Genomic DNA, 14665 nt, shown 5'->3' with positions numbered 1-14665 from the left:
TTCACAATGTCAAGGCCATGAGGTAATGTACAGTATCAGCCATATTGTCCTCATCTACATATTGCAGTTGTGAGTTTTGCTGAACACAAATTTTATTTGGGTCCACTTTGCTCAGCTGATCACCTCGCTGGACCTGAAGAAGAGAAAGCTTTTGCTTCTAGAAGTATGGTATTATTTAATGCAGTTTAAAACGCAGCATGTTACTGTGAGGGTGGTGAGCCATAGGCTGCCCAGGGAGGTCATGAATGCCCCCTCCCTGGAGGTGCTCAGGACCATGCTGGATGGGGCCTTGAAGAACCTGGTCTACTGGAAGGTGTCCTTGCCCACAGCAGGAGGATTTGAACTAGAGAATTTTTAAGGTCCCTTCCAACCCAAACTATCCTACATTCATGTCTTTTCAGCAGCATGCTTGCAAGCTGACTGGTATTTTGCCATCCTTGAGAAGCATTCAGTATCTGGCAGGGTTAAGGCCAGAGCTATTTTATAATTTTAGCTATCAGAAAGTTATTTTATATACAGCTCTTTCTCACTGGGATCATTTCCAGCTTTGAATGGCTGATGACAGGATTGATGCTCTACTGAAAGACAACCTCTGTGCCTAGACCCTCTTCCAGAGCACAGGTTTACCCTAACAGACAGCCTGATGCTCCAGAACAAAATGGATTGGATTTGTACCTTGTTACAAAGGTGCAGACAGACTTCTACAACAGCAATCTTCCTCTGCATGATCGTTCTTGAGCCACAGAACACAGCACAATGCCTCAGCTTTTGGATGTAGAGGGAAAACCTTATTGATTCGATGAAGGCTCCCAGCTCAGTGCAAGTTGGAGACAAGCCTATGTTCCCTAGAAAGCAATTCCTTCAGCTTGTGTGCACATCATTTTAAATAAATAAATAAATATAATTGTTAAACCAATATCTGAAGAGGCAAGGCTTAAGGGCACAGTTTAGACACTAACTCAAAACTAAAGTTGCACCCTTACCAAAATTCAAAGGAGGGATACATCCCTTTAAAACACTGCTGAAACTCATCATGTTCAGAACAGTATCTGCATAAAGGGTAGAGCAGCCCCTCAAAACTTCTGCTTTCCTGATAACCTCCCATCCACCTTGCAACAGAGAATATGGTACAATTAAATTTCTGTGTCATTATCTGAGCTCCTGAGAGTTTGAGTTCACAGGATGCCAGGTGTGGGAAAGGATCCAAAGAGATCATCAAGTCAAACCCCCCTGCCAGAGCAGGACCATACAATCTAGCTCAGGTCACAGAGACACACATCCAGACAGGCCTTGAAAGTCTCCAGAGAAAGACTCCACAACCTCTCTGGGGAGCCTGTTGCAGTTCTCTGTGACCTTACAGTAAAGAAGTTCCCCTTTGCGTTCAGGTGGAACCTCCTGTGCTGCAGCTTACATCCATTGCTCCTTGTCCTATCACAGGGAGCAAGTGAGAAGACTTTGTCCCCTCCCTCCTGAAACCCAGCACTCAGATATTTACAAACATTTATTAAATCCCCTCTGTCTTCTCTTTTCCAGACTATAAAGCCTCAGGTCCCTCAGCCTCTCCTCATAAGGCACATGCTCCAATCCCCTAATCATCCTCATAGCCCTCCACTGGATCCCTGTCCCTCTTAAACTGAGGAGCCCAAAACTGAATGCAGTACTCAAGAAGAACTCAAGTTCTCAAGAACTCAGGTTCCCTGCAGAGAGCTATGACTAATGCTGTGCTCTAACACAAGTGCAGCTGTTGGGGAAGGCAAGGTGCCAGAAGATGATATGACAAGAAAAAAATGCAGACCATAATGTATCTACCTAAACTGTAAGTGTTTTCAGGGAATTCACAGAGCTCCAGCTGCCAGATGACTGTTGGAACAGTATTCATACACGCTGCTTCACTGGTGTTGTGTACAATGGGATACATTCTCATACACATCTCCATGAAAAAGATACTAAGCAAACATTTTGGTTGCAAAATTTGGTATTTTTGGTTTCTTAAATGTTTCTTAATTGCTCTTGATTTGCTTTTTTTTTTCATCTCTTTAATAAATATTGTTCCTTCTCTAGCTAATCCTCACACACATCACTTTACCCAGGTGGTTTCTCCATGTTCCCACAATTTAAAAAGAAGCTTTAAGTAAATAAATAAATAAATAAACAAACAAATAAAGCTTTACTCAGAATGACAAAACACCCACCTTGGCAAACCACTCCAAGAGCAAGGTTTTCTTCTAAAACAAGTAAACTCCTTGCCAAGCTTACCAACATTGCAGAGCTGCCTGCTTTAAGAATACCAGAGCAACTCCATGGGGAAGGACACAGCTCCATATTGCATTTATACCTGGTCTAACTTTCCTGTAGGATCAGGAAGCAGCACCTATTTGTCCCTTTGAGGGAAAAGGACTAATTTGTGGGCACAGCTGCTCAAACATCTCACGGTATGTGGGTACTGACACTCTTTACAACGTCCTAGCATGAACATAGAACATAGAATAAGCCAGGTTGGAAGACACCTTCAAGATCATCGTGTCCAACCCATCAACCAATGCAACCCACCCAAACAGCTAACCCATGGCACCAAGCACCCAATCAAGTCTCCTCCTGAACACCTCCAATGACGGCGACTCCACCACCTCCTTGGGCAGCCCATTCCAATGGGCAATCACTCTCTCTGTATAGAACTTCTTCCCAACATCCAACCTGAACCTCCCCTGGTGCAGCCTGAGACTGTGTCCTCTTGTTGTGGTATTGGCTGCCTGGGAGAAGAGACCATCATCTGCCTGCCTACAACCTCCCTTCAGGTAACACAGCTATGGGGGGGAGAGAATCCCTTGAGAAAATTATAGTACAAACATACAGATTTATTCAAACTCTGCCACTACACTTGTTCTGGCACAAGAGTCATTTAAATCTTGGGGACAAAGCACCACCACCTCAGCTGAAGACCGCATTCCTTAAGGGTCTTAAGCAGCTCTAAGCATGGTGGCTGCAGCTCAGTTAAAGGAGGCTGCATTCAGACTGTTGGTTTCCATCTGCAAACCACTAAACAAATGTCCAGTGCCAAGATTTTGGTTCCTTCTTCTTTACAGCCCACAACAAATGCAATGAAATGAAGGCTCAGTACTTCCAAGGGGAAAAAAATTCAAGTGTTAATAATAGCAGGGACTCTGGAGACACCACCAAGGAGCATCCTTTCCTTTGGCTAACTGGGCTGAAAAAGAAATTCCTTTTACCCTTAAAGACAAAAGATTTTCTATCTAGAACAACACTGATCTGAATCTTACAGCCTTAGCAACTGCTGCTTTCCAAGTTCTGTGAAGGAGATGAGGTGTAAAAGCTGTTAAGGACCAAAAAACCAATTGTGCTCTAACATTAAAATGCCACTATAACCACATATTATACCTGGTTAGTTTGTGTGCTTTGGAAAACATTTGCTGCTTGCCTGCCAAGAGCTGGCAGGGGGCTATGAAGTATCTCTGCCAATTGTTCAGCTGCTTTTAGCTTAAGGAAGGATGTTTTATTCTGAAGCTGAACCAAGATGTCTGGAAAAAAGGCAAGAGGGATTTGTGCACAGCTTATTGCTAGGGCAGAGCTATGGGAAGACAGACCATCCTATAATCATCCTGCAGTTATAGCCTTTGGGAAATGTAGATAAAAGTGCAAAAGCCAGTTCCTCCAACTCATATAAAACAGCTAGTATAAAAAGATTGCTAGAACTTGCACCCATTTTAGCAACAAATTCCATATTGGCTTTACCCCTGGGCTCTAGCAAAAGCAGCACATTACACTGGCATTTCAGAGAGCTGCTCCTAATCCAGTGGTATGAATGACCAGGGTATGGTCAGGTCTGGACTCTGATGGATAATGGATTTGCTCTTGGTGGGAAGTTACACATAAAGAAGAAAGCATGGGATCTGTGGTACATGTTGATCACTAACTCCTTCCCTTCTGTCAGTACTTCAAGGCAATGCAAGTAGCAAATAAGCCCCTGGTAGGGTTAAACATTACATTGTAGTGAATACCCACAACCAGCCTCAGAGAATGAGATGGCAACACATTATGACATCTTTTTGGAAGAGATAATTCAATGAGCCCGTAGCAATTGATACATTCAGCACTTTACTGATGCTTCTAGCCAAAATTGTATCATAACACATAAAACAGAGCCGCCTTCTAACTGAAAAAACATTGGTCTGCCTTTAGAGATCTTAAAATAAATGTACTTTTAATTCCTGTGTGGCTTCCAAGTTTGCAACATTAGCAATTACAAACCTCCTGAGGAGATATGACTGAAGAATACAAAATAAAACATCTTCAACTGAAAGCCAGAGCAGAACAGACAGTGCTGGTATGTCATGCCCTGCATGCCACCAGAGCTACTACAGAATGTCAGTGTCCTGCTTGCTATGGAGTAGAATGATCAAGTCTCTCCTATGTACAAGCAGACATCACAACTGGTGGATATGCAGATCTTAATGTAAGCACAAGGAAGAAGTCAAGGTGGAAGGAAGAAGAAGAAAGGGAAAAAAGACTTCTAGGTATCCAAAAGACATTTTGGAGATGTTTCAAGTAATAGATCAATAGAACCCCTCAATCTTTTTCTTTTGCTAGCTAATTCCCATCCAGGTGCTGGCTGCAAACAAGAAACAGAGGCACAGGAGATGCAATTGCTTGCATTTGCACATTGGCTCAGAAAGTCTCCTCAGCGCTTTTTATAGTACAGACTTCTCTACACAACCACTCAAAAGAAAACTCTGAGGCATTTGCCTGTTTATTCTTAGCTTTATGGACTTGGCTCTTGGCTATGAAAGGGCACTTGATTAGCAAGGGATGCTTTCACTCCACAACAAATGGATCCCAGTGTGAAACCTGGCAGGTACCTGATATAGTTACCTATTTTCAGTAGATAGGGATAGAAGCCCTTTCCTTCAGATTTCATCCATTTCAGGTACATGAATTCCTGCATTGAGCTAGAATAGAATTAATGTGTCTACAACGATCTGAAGGGTGGTTGTAGGTAGGTGGGGGCTGGTCTCTTCTCCCAGGCAGCCAGCACCAGAGCAAGAGACAGCCTCAAGCTGCACCAGGGGAAGTTTAGGCTGAATGTTGGGAAGAAGTTCTTCCCAGAAAGAGAGATTGGCCGTTGGAATGTGCTGCCCAGGGAGGTGGTGGAGTCATCATCAGTGGAGGTGTTTAGAAAGAGACTGGATGTGACACAGTGCCATGGTTTAGTTGATTAGATGGCACTGGGTGATAGGTTGGACTCGATCTCAAAGGTCTGTTCAGCCTGGTTAATTCTATTCTAATTCTCTGTTCAGTGATTTGACTGAACAGCTCAGTTTAAGTAACTGCCCATTCTGCAGCTCACAGCACATTTTTGCAGACAGGATCTGCTTGTAGAAGAGATAACACTTGGCATTTGCAGTTACTACTGAGTATTGATATGCAGAAAGGCTCTGGCTTATGCTTGCTCCTGTAGAAACCAAGGTCAGCAGTAAAAGTCTTAAGCAAAACCAGAATAGAATAGAATAGAATAGAATAGAATAGAATAGAATAGAATAGAATAGAATAGAATAGAATAGACCAGACCAGACCAGACCAGGTTGGAAGAGACCTTCAAGATCATCATGTCCAACCTATCATCCAACACCACCTAATCAACTAAACCATGCAACCAAGCACCCTATCAAGTCTCCTCCTGAACACCTCCAGTGATGGCAACTCCACCACCTCCTCGAGCACTTGCAGGAAGTAGTGGCCAGCTAGAACAGGTGACCCAAACCTGACCACAGATATTCTGTGTACATCATATTCAATGTAAAGCTGAGGGATGACAAGGGTTAAGCTCTTTACTATAGCTCTTGTCAGTTTTTTCTGATTTGATCTCAATTCACAAGCTTCTGAATCCAGTTACTGATTCCAGTACCAGTCTCCTGCAGAGCCCAGGCTGGATTTCCCCAGTGCCTGGCCCCCATTGTCAGTGGTGGGATGATCAGCACTAGGGAAGTCTAGTATTGGGTTTGTGTGTGTATGTATTTAATTATTTTATGATTGATTTTTATTATTACCATTTAATTAGAGCTTTTAGAGGTGAGTTTAGTTAGGGGTTTTTTTTTCCCCAATCCCTAAGTCTCTCCCATTTATTTCCTTGCCCTTCTGGGAAGAGAGAAGGGTCAATAGACAGCATCTGTCTTTCATTTAGGGGCCAGCCCAGCCCCAACCATGACAAACTCTGAGGTACAATTTCAACAATGAATATTTCAGTTGTGTAAGAACCTACACTCCAAACTTGATTAATTAATACTTGATTAATTAATACTGTAGTAATGAAGTAACATGATTTCTGCCATTCTAAGGAATATATACTTGTTATAATCATCGCAATCAGATTAGAATCAAATGCATACCAACCAGGTACACAAAGAGGTTTGGGGTTTCTCTATCAAAAAAACAACTAATCTTTTTCCCCTTAATCCTGAAAAGAGTTTAATTACTTACATTCCATAATTACAAATTGTAGAAATTGTAAGAGTTCAGGCTTCCACATGAATAATGATGCATCAGTATCTTCACCTAGGACAAAGAATTCCCAGAGCAGCCAGTGATCAGTAGTACAAGAGTAATTTAGCTCTTTCTGGAGACAGTTTGCTTAGCCTTTCACCCTTGACATGATAAAAATGTGAAATCACTAATTAACATTCTAAGAAAGAACTGTGGGTTGAAATAACTCCTCATTTTGCTTCTTATATCCTCTCCTGCTTCTATTCAGGATCTGTAAAACAGCTAAATGGAAAGCTAAAAACCCTTGCAAATATAAATTTGAGATAACCATTTTAGGATTCTGAGCTGGTGAGCGCAAGGGGAAAAAAAAAAGTCTCATTTACTCACCAACTGTCTCAGCTTTGCCACATGAAGGAGACCTATATAGCTCCAACAAATAATTATAACACACTGCATTTATAACCCTATCTGAAAATATGGCAGCATAGCAAAACAGGGCTTCTTAAAGAGCTAATTACCTCTATGATGGCTGTTCCTTAAAAACCCAAATTTCTCATCTCAATGCTGAGATCAGAACTCAGTGAAGGAGGTAATTACAGTCAATTCTTTGTCATCTCTCCAGCAACTTCCTCGATTTTTATTCTGCATAGGGAGGGACAAAACCAAAAATCTCTGGCTGCAGCTACAGAATTCTCTCTTCTGCTTGTGTATCACACAAATTACAGATCACACAAATTACAGATCAGACAGACATCCATTTCCCCAGTAAAGAAATCATCATGCTAATTGTTTGCCAAACACCAGGCTCCCCAGAAGACAGACTCAGTTCAACTTCAAAGCCAGCATATCTATTAAAGGTGCTAGCACTGACACAGCCATTCACACCTCATTAGAACATCCATTTACACTCAAAATATTTGCAAGGGTTTCCTGTCTCCCCATTTGGAAAGCACAATTTATTGCTGAAATCAATTGAATGGGAGTCCTGGCAGGGAGTTAAATGGCTGGGTTTGTACTGGATTCATTTTGATACCTCCCAGGTCTGCAATGCTGTTGCAGCTACTTTGATTTACTTGTACAGGACTCCCTAAGGACAGGGAGATCACTTAATTACCATCACAGGTACAAGTGATTCCGCTTAGGAAAATGCATTGAAAATTAATACATTAGAGTACTGGGAACTGGGCAGTCCCTTAGCTCCTCTTCTTGAGGCCGCCCTTACAGTTCCCTCTCCTCACACTACTACAACCATGCCACAAAGCCAAAACACAACCCTTTCACAGCAAGCCAGCAGACAGTCCCAAAAGCTGGCCTGCCTGGGTACAGCATATCAAGTACACAGGGGACAGCAAGAGCCCATCAAAGCTTCCACAGATCAAAACTAGTTCCTTATGCAGGTATGTTCCCAGTGTCTGTTCAGCCTTAACTTGCAGCAGCTGGTGCCTTCAGGTTAAGTTCCTGGGCAGTACCACCTTAGATCTTGCACTTAGTTTCATGCACCGAAACAGAAGCTCCTATACATAAAAAGCATTACAAGTGAACAAAGCCATGCAAAGACAGCTTTTAGCTGAACTGCAGTCAAAACAAAGATCTCCAAAGCTGGTCATAACCACACAACTCCTGCTGTGCTGTAGGTAATTTAGAATAAACCAGGTTGGAAGAGACCTTCAAGATCATCGAGTCCAACATATTATGCAACCCACCTAATCAACTGAACCATGCAACCAAGCACCCTATCAAGTCTCCTCCTGAACACCTCCAATGATGGTGACTCCACCACCTCTCCGGGCAGCCCATTCCAATGGGCAATCACTCCCTCTGTGTAGAACTTCTTCCTAACCTCCAGCCTAAACCTCCCCTGGTGCAGTCCCACGGTCACTTCACTCTCACAGCAAGGAGGAGGGGATTGGTGATGCCCTACAGAGTGATAATTTCTACCTATCAAAAGTCTGAGAAATCATGGCTATTTATCCATATGGAGATCAAGCTAGCATTAAATTTCAGCTAGCTCCCCCATGGTTTTGTCAGAAAAGGACATAGGGCACAGAAAGACAAAGCTAGCTTCTTCAGCACTAACCATTGCCCAGGTTCAGAGCAGTGATCACAAGGCTTGCTCACCACAATTCTGGAGCAGGGGACTGTGACTCACCAGCTCCCTTCCCAGTTCAGCCACGTGGTAAGAAAAAAAAAATAAGTAAATATATCCCACCAGATACTATCAAATTACTACAAATGTTATAATTACTAAAGTACAATGGCCCAAGCACTTCTATGATTATGGTGAAGCACACCACGATTTAGGAAAAGTAACTTAAAATTCAAGCCCCCACCGAAAAAGAGAACAGGTTGAAATAAGGACATCAAGTATCACATCCGAAGGAAATCATTAACTGTTAAGTGAACCCTGTGCTATTTTTGTCATTTAAAATACTGATTAGGGTAATTATGCTCGGAGGGAATTGCATCTAAAGGATTAAGGAAGTATTTTCAGAGGCAGAGACTGCTGAATAAAAAAGCAAGCTGCTATCCCCCCATTTAAACAGCACAAGGTATTACTTTGAACGTCTTATGAGTATCTCTGTTTTAAAAATCTCATCCTTTGGTGTCTGTTACTGGGCTAATAATGTAACTTTGATCTCCCTTGTGACCTGAGTGACAGAGATTAGTGTTAAAAAGCATATGGCTAAGCCAAAAGATACTACCATTTACTTACTGTGGAGAAGCTGCTTGGCTGAAACACCTCTGAGGTTGTGCTGTGGCTCTTTGATGAAGCGTGAAGTTGTTCACACCTCATTACCTGGTGCTTGCCTGAGCAGGAGTGTGCATGCAGTAGTTACCATGGAATAAGTGACATGCTGTAAATTCACACCATCAATTAATTTCTCAGCCCATGCTCTGAGACAGAGGAACACCCTGTTTCTGGATGGTGGGTGGGGAATAGTGTGAGGAAGTTAGGCTGTCTAAACAAAGCTGCTTCTCTGCTTAAGAAGCAGGAAAATCAAGGGTCTGAGAAATCGTATGGCCACAAACCATTTGCCTGTAGGATTCCCTGAGGTCTTGGCCATCTCAGGCTCATTCAAAGGCAGCACACCAGGTCTGCCCTGCAGAACAGCAAGGGAAAGAGACCCCTGGCAGAAACAGCATCTGGAGTCAGGGTGGCATCTTCAGCTCAGGTGCCAACATCCCAATTAACACTTGCAGGCTCTCAAACTCCTTCAGAGTTTTGTAGCCACCAAAAAGAACAAGGAGGGAGAAAAGATTCTTGCTGGTTCCTGCAGGATCAGGTGGGAAAATTTTGTGGAAGAATTAAAAATCTTAACTTGCTTCAGTAGTTATTATATGGAGAGAGGTATAGAGACAGACATGTCCCTGAATCTTTGGCTCAGGAATCCTTCTTCTGCTTCCTGTTCTTGTGCTGGGCTGTGCTCTGCCACCCAGTCAATCACTGGATTTTTTTGGCTTAATTTTACTGATTAATTTTCCTTCAAGAGCTTTCAGAGGTCTTTATTTTACCTTGGGCTCTCTTGGGAAAAACAGGCAGGTAGGCACCCTCCACCCTTCAGATCCCCTCTCAGCCTTCTCTTCTCCAGGCTTAACAGACCCAGGTCTCTCAGCCTCTTCTTGCAACAGAGATGCTCCAGTCTGCTCAGCATCTCTGTGACCCTCTATTGGACTCTCTTCAACAGTTCCTTTCTCCCTTCAGCTGTGAAGCCTAGAACCAGACACAGTAGCCCAGGTGTGACCTCAGCAGGGTAGAGAAGAGAGAGAGGAGGATCTACCTCAAGTGGTTGGCCACACTTTTCCTAATGCACCCCAGGAGAGCATTGGCCCTCTTGGCCACGAGGGCACATTGCTGGCTCGCGGTGAACTTGTTGGCCACCAGCACTCGCAGGTCAACCAAGTCAATTGTTATTTTTTGTTTTGGAGCTACCTCTTCCAGTTAACATCAACACTGAGGTTAGTGCTGGTGTTAAAATCCTCCCTTGGCTCTGGAAGCTTCTTCTCAGGGGCTCAGATGAGGTGGGAGAGCCTCTTGCACTCGGCACCGATTGGCAAACGAGCCGAAGTTCACCATCCCCAGCTTAACCACAGGGCCTGCTTGCTTTCTGCGCCGGAAACACCTGCCAGAAGAGCTGTGCTCACTCAGGCTCTACGAAGAAAAGCCTCAGATGAATCACAGAATCAACCAGCTTGGAAGAGACCTCCAAGATCATCAAGTCCAACTGATCCCCCAACTCTAACTAATCAACCAATCCATGGCACTAAGTGCCTCACCCAGGCTTTTCTTAAACACCTCCAGGGACAGTGACCCTGCCACCTCCCTGGCCACCCCATTCCAATGGGCAATCTCTCTTTCTGTGAAGAACTTTTTTCTAAGATCAAGCCTAATCTTCCCCTTGCACAGCTTGAGACTCTGTCTTCCTGTTCTGTTGCCCCACCTGGCTACAACCTCACTTCAGGTAATTGTAGACAGCAATAAGGTCTCCCCTGAGACTCCTCTTCTCCAGGCTAAACAACTCCAGCTCCCTCATTCTCTTCTCATGGGGATTGTGCTCCAGATGCAGCCTCCAGCCACACAGCAACAGGTCAGGAGGTGGTATCTGCAGCAAGGCAGTTTGTTCCACCAGGAGCACAGCAGGGATGGAGGTATGGTTCATCAGCCTTCTATGAAAAGCATCTTTTGCAGTGGGCTGCTCTTTGGCATGTAGTTTACATGCCCAGGGCAGGTGCAGGAACACATAAGCTGTCCCTGGTGAAATGCAGCCTGCAGAAGAGGGCAACCTGTAATGCCTGACTAGAGGAGCAGTTAAATGTTCTTTGCCTCCTCCTCTTTTTAGCAGATACCCACTGTACACAGCTCCCTGCTTGTGCCCTGCTCATTGGTATTTCCCCTCCAGTGAAATGGAGGCTTGCTGGGAAAAAATCATCTTACTTCTTTTCAGCTTTGCTAAAGCATGCCCAGTAACAGCACACACAGATCTTGGTACATCTTCCATACATACTATTTGTCCAAAGCTGGTCTGAGTTCTAGCACTGGGGATTCTGGTGGGGACAATACCTACAGCCCATGAAAGCCATCCCTTGAGTCTTGCAAGCTCTGCTGGATCTGACAGCTCTTTAACCCTCCAAGTGTCATCTCCTACTCACACCTCTGTGTGGATGTATGGATGCACAGGATGTTGAGATTCAGCCTACATAAAGCTGTTGGGAAGAGTAACTAAAGAGTATTAGGTATCTTTATAAACACTCATTGCAGAATGAAAAATGTAACAATTTTAAGGTGTAGGACATGGTTGTCCAAGGCTTGATCCCCATAAGGAAGTATTTTCAGAGGCAGAGACTGCTGAATAAAAAAAGGTGCTGTCCCCCCATTTAAACAGCACAAGGTATCACTTTGAACAGCTTATGATTATCTATGTTTTATAAATCTCATCCTTTGGGTTCTGTTACTGGGCTAATAATGTAACTTTGATCTCCCTTTTGACCTGAGTGACAGAGATTAGTGTTAAAAAGCATATGGCTAAGCCAAAAGATACTACCATTTACCTCCTGTTTTGCAACAGTTACCTCTCAAGAGCTTTTCTTGAAGAGAGACTCCAGAGTTTTCCTTCAAAACCGAAGGCTGCTTGTCATTCATTGCTCCCAAAGCCAAGATTACCATTTCTTTAAAGAGCAATAACATCACTAGCAGGCAGAGAACATGTCTATAAAGGAAACATTTATTAAGTCATACTGTACAACATAAAACCGTCTGCAGACTTGCTCTGTCAAGACAGACAAGGTCCACACAGCAGGTTTGGAATTCCCCCACCCTCAACACCGCAGATAGCACATGCAGCAACTGTGAGTGAACTTCAGAGATGACCCCACTGTGAGGTAGCAAATTCATTACAGGTGTGTGGTAGTCAAACCAAAACAAGGTGTTTAATACTAAGTTCCTACCATAGACTAGAAACTATACAGTTAAAAAGCAACAACTCCACAGAAAGAAGGTATTTCATTAGCTTCTGTTTTTCTGTGGATGAGGGAGATCATCTCCCTGGGATCATACAGGGCCACCTTGACAGCCGAGTGATGTCTTCCCCAGGAAAGCCACAGCGGGCAGCAGTGACGGCAGCGCCCATCCAGAAGGAATGCACTCCATACTGCTCCGGGCTCAGCCCCAGCAGCTGCAGGGCACACCGCAGAACCGTCAGGAACTCCCTCTTAGTCACAGTCGTATTGTCCCCGTGCAGAAAGAGGGGTCCTTCCTGCCGTGAACGAGCTGACACGTAGCTCCAGAGGGCGAGCACAGGGCAGACCCATGGCTCTCCAGACAACCCAAGGCTGATAGCATGCCTCTCCTGACCCTCGGAAGAGATAGGGAGATAAAACACTGCTCTCCTCTCCAGCAGCTGGAGGTCACTCAGGTACAGCAGCTCAGGCTGCAGTACATTACGGTGCTTTGCCACCAACTCCCCTACCCGAAGGGCCCCAAAAAAAGCTACAGTAAATAATGCACGAAACAGCAAGCATTCATAATGAGTCATGCACACAGTCTCCAGAACTCCTAAGAGAGATCTCAGCACCTCAATTGTTATAGGCAAGTATTTATCCCTCAGGACACCCGCTCGACGTTTCAACCCTATCACCATGCGACGGGTTATAGCATCTTCCAAAGGACTCGGATTACCAGTCAGCTTGGATAAGTAAGTCAGTGCTGCCATGTACATCAGTGTCTTGGAGGATGAAGAAGGAGATTCTGAAGCCAAAAATCCTCTAACTTGCTCTTCCGGAATGGGCCAAGCTGCAGGCATTCCCATGCTTTCCCTGAAGACAAGGAATTTCTTCAGTCCTTCGAGGTAGGTTTCCCAAAGCCTATTATTCCCCGAGATCTCCAACAACGACAAAGTCTTCAGAGGTGAAGATCCCAAGGGATGGTTCTGAGGGCTGCCAAACTCCTCGCCTAGGAGAGAGGATACATATTAGTACGCGCTGAGAACAGGCACAAGTACGCCACTTAAGCAGCAACAAAACCAATGCACCGCTACTTTATCTGATCGGTTACGGAGCTGCCTATGGAACTGGTAAAAAGTTATGGAAAACAAGCAATTTACTAGGCCCATTTCAGGGACTAGATCTGGTAATTTACAAGTTGGTGGAGTAATAAGGGAGAGGCAAAAAAACAACACCACACCAACTTTAAAAGCACGCCTTCTTAGTATAGCTTATAGAAGTTAAGATTCCACAAAGCACACAGCACCAGAAGGCAAAGTATTTCCCAGCCCAGGAGGAGGAATTCACATAATAAAGGTTGGAAGGGACCCCCGGCTAGAGCAGAATCACTCAATTACATCGGAACATGTCCAAGCAGGATTGGAAAGCCTCCGGACAAGACTCCACAACCTCTCTGGACAGTGTGCTCCAGTGCTCCGCCACCATCAAGAGTGAAGGTTTCCCTTATCTTTATATGGAAGCTCTTTTATATGGAGGTTTGTGTCCTTTGCCCCTTGTCCCACCACTGGATACCACGAAGAGGAGCCTGGCTCCATCCTCCTGAAAGTCACCCTTTAGATATTGATAAGAGCATCTGAAGGTCAGATGCCCGAGCTCCCTCGCACCACACTGCTCGGCCAAGTCTTCACGAAAATCATTGATGAGATCCCCTCTCTCCCGTCCCCAGATCCTCCCTCCGAAGGCTCCAGCCTCACACAACTAAAGCAAATCCACAGCGATGTCCGCACTTACCATTCACTGCCGCGCCGTCCTCCGCGCTCTGCCTGGGACTGTCCTGCTGCGCCGCCGCCTCGGCCCGACGCACCGCCGTCCCTCGTTCGCGATGCGAGGAGGTAGCTGTTTGTCCAGCAAGGCCTAGCTCCAACCACTCCATGCCCGGCTCCCGGGCCAACAGCTCCAGCATCTCCCAGAAGGGCGAGGAGCGGTCGTTGCGGGCCATGGCGGCAGGACGAGGACTGCTCTCTCTGCACGACACGAAGCCTGCTGCCGAGCGTGTCCCACGGTGTCCTTTTTATAGCCGCGGAGGGGCTCGCAACGCCCTCCTCCGATTGGGCGCTCGGAGCAGCGGGGCCCTGTGATTGGGCCGGGCTGGCCCGGCCGAGCCCATCCCTCGTTGGCCGCGGGTGTGAAGTGGCCTTTAATGAGGGGCGGTGCGGGGCTCTTCCTGGGAACC

The 14665-nt window shown here is 45.1% G+C and overlaps 1 protein-coding gene across 1 annotated transcript; it reads right to left on the bottom strand.

Moving 5' to 3' along the window:
* Positions 1 to 12228: 12228 nt before the first annotated feature.
* On the bottom strand, positions 12229 to 14421 carry LOC137461610 (uncharacterized). The gene is made up of 2 exons (XM_068171295.1): positions 14224 to 14421; positions 12229 to 13441 (listed from the first exon to the last, which is right to left on the bottom strand). Exons 1-2 carry the CDS (start codon positions 14393 to 14395, stop codon positions 12528 to 12530), a joined length of 1086 nt encoding a protein of 361 aa, XP_068027396.1. The 5' UTR covers positions 14396 to 14421; the 3' UTR covers positions 12229 to 12527.
* Positions 14422 to 14665: the final 244 nt, after the last annotated feature.

This window comes from Melanerpes formicivorus, unplaced genomic scaffold, assembly GCF_026170545.1.
Source record: "Melanerpes formicivorus ecotype bairdi unplaced genomic scaffold, bMelFor1.0.p_v2 SCAF_4, whole genome shotgun sequence".
In the NCBI taxonomy this organism is placed as follows: Eukaryota; Metazoa; Chordata; class Aves; order Piciformes; family Picidae; genus Melanerpes; species Melanerpes formicivorus.
This window is presented reverse-complemented; position numbering and strand designations above follow the sequence as displayed.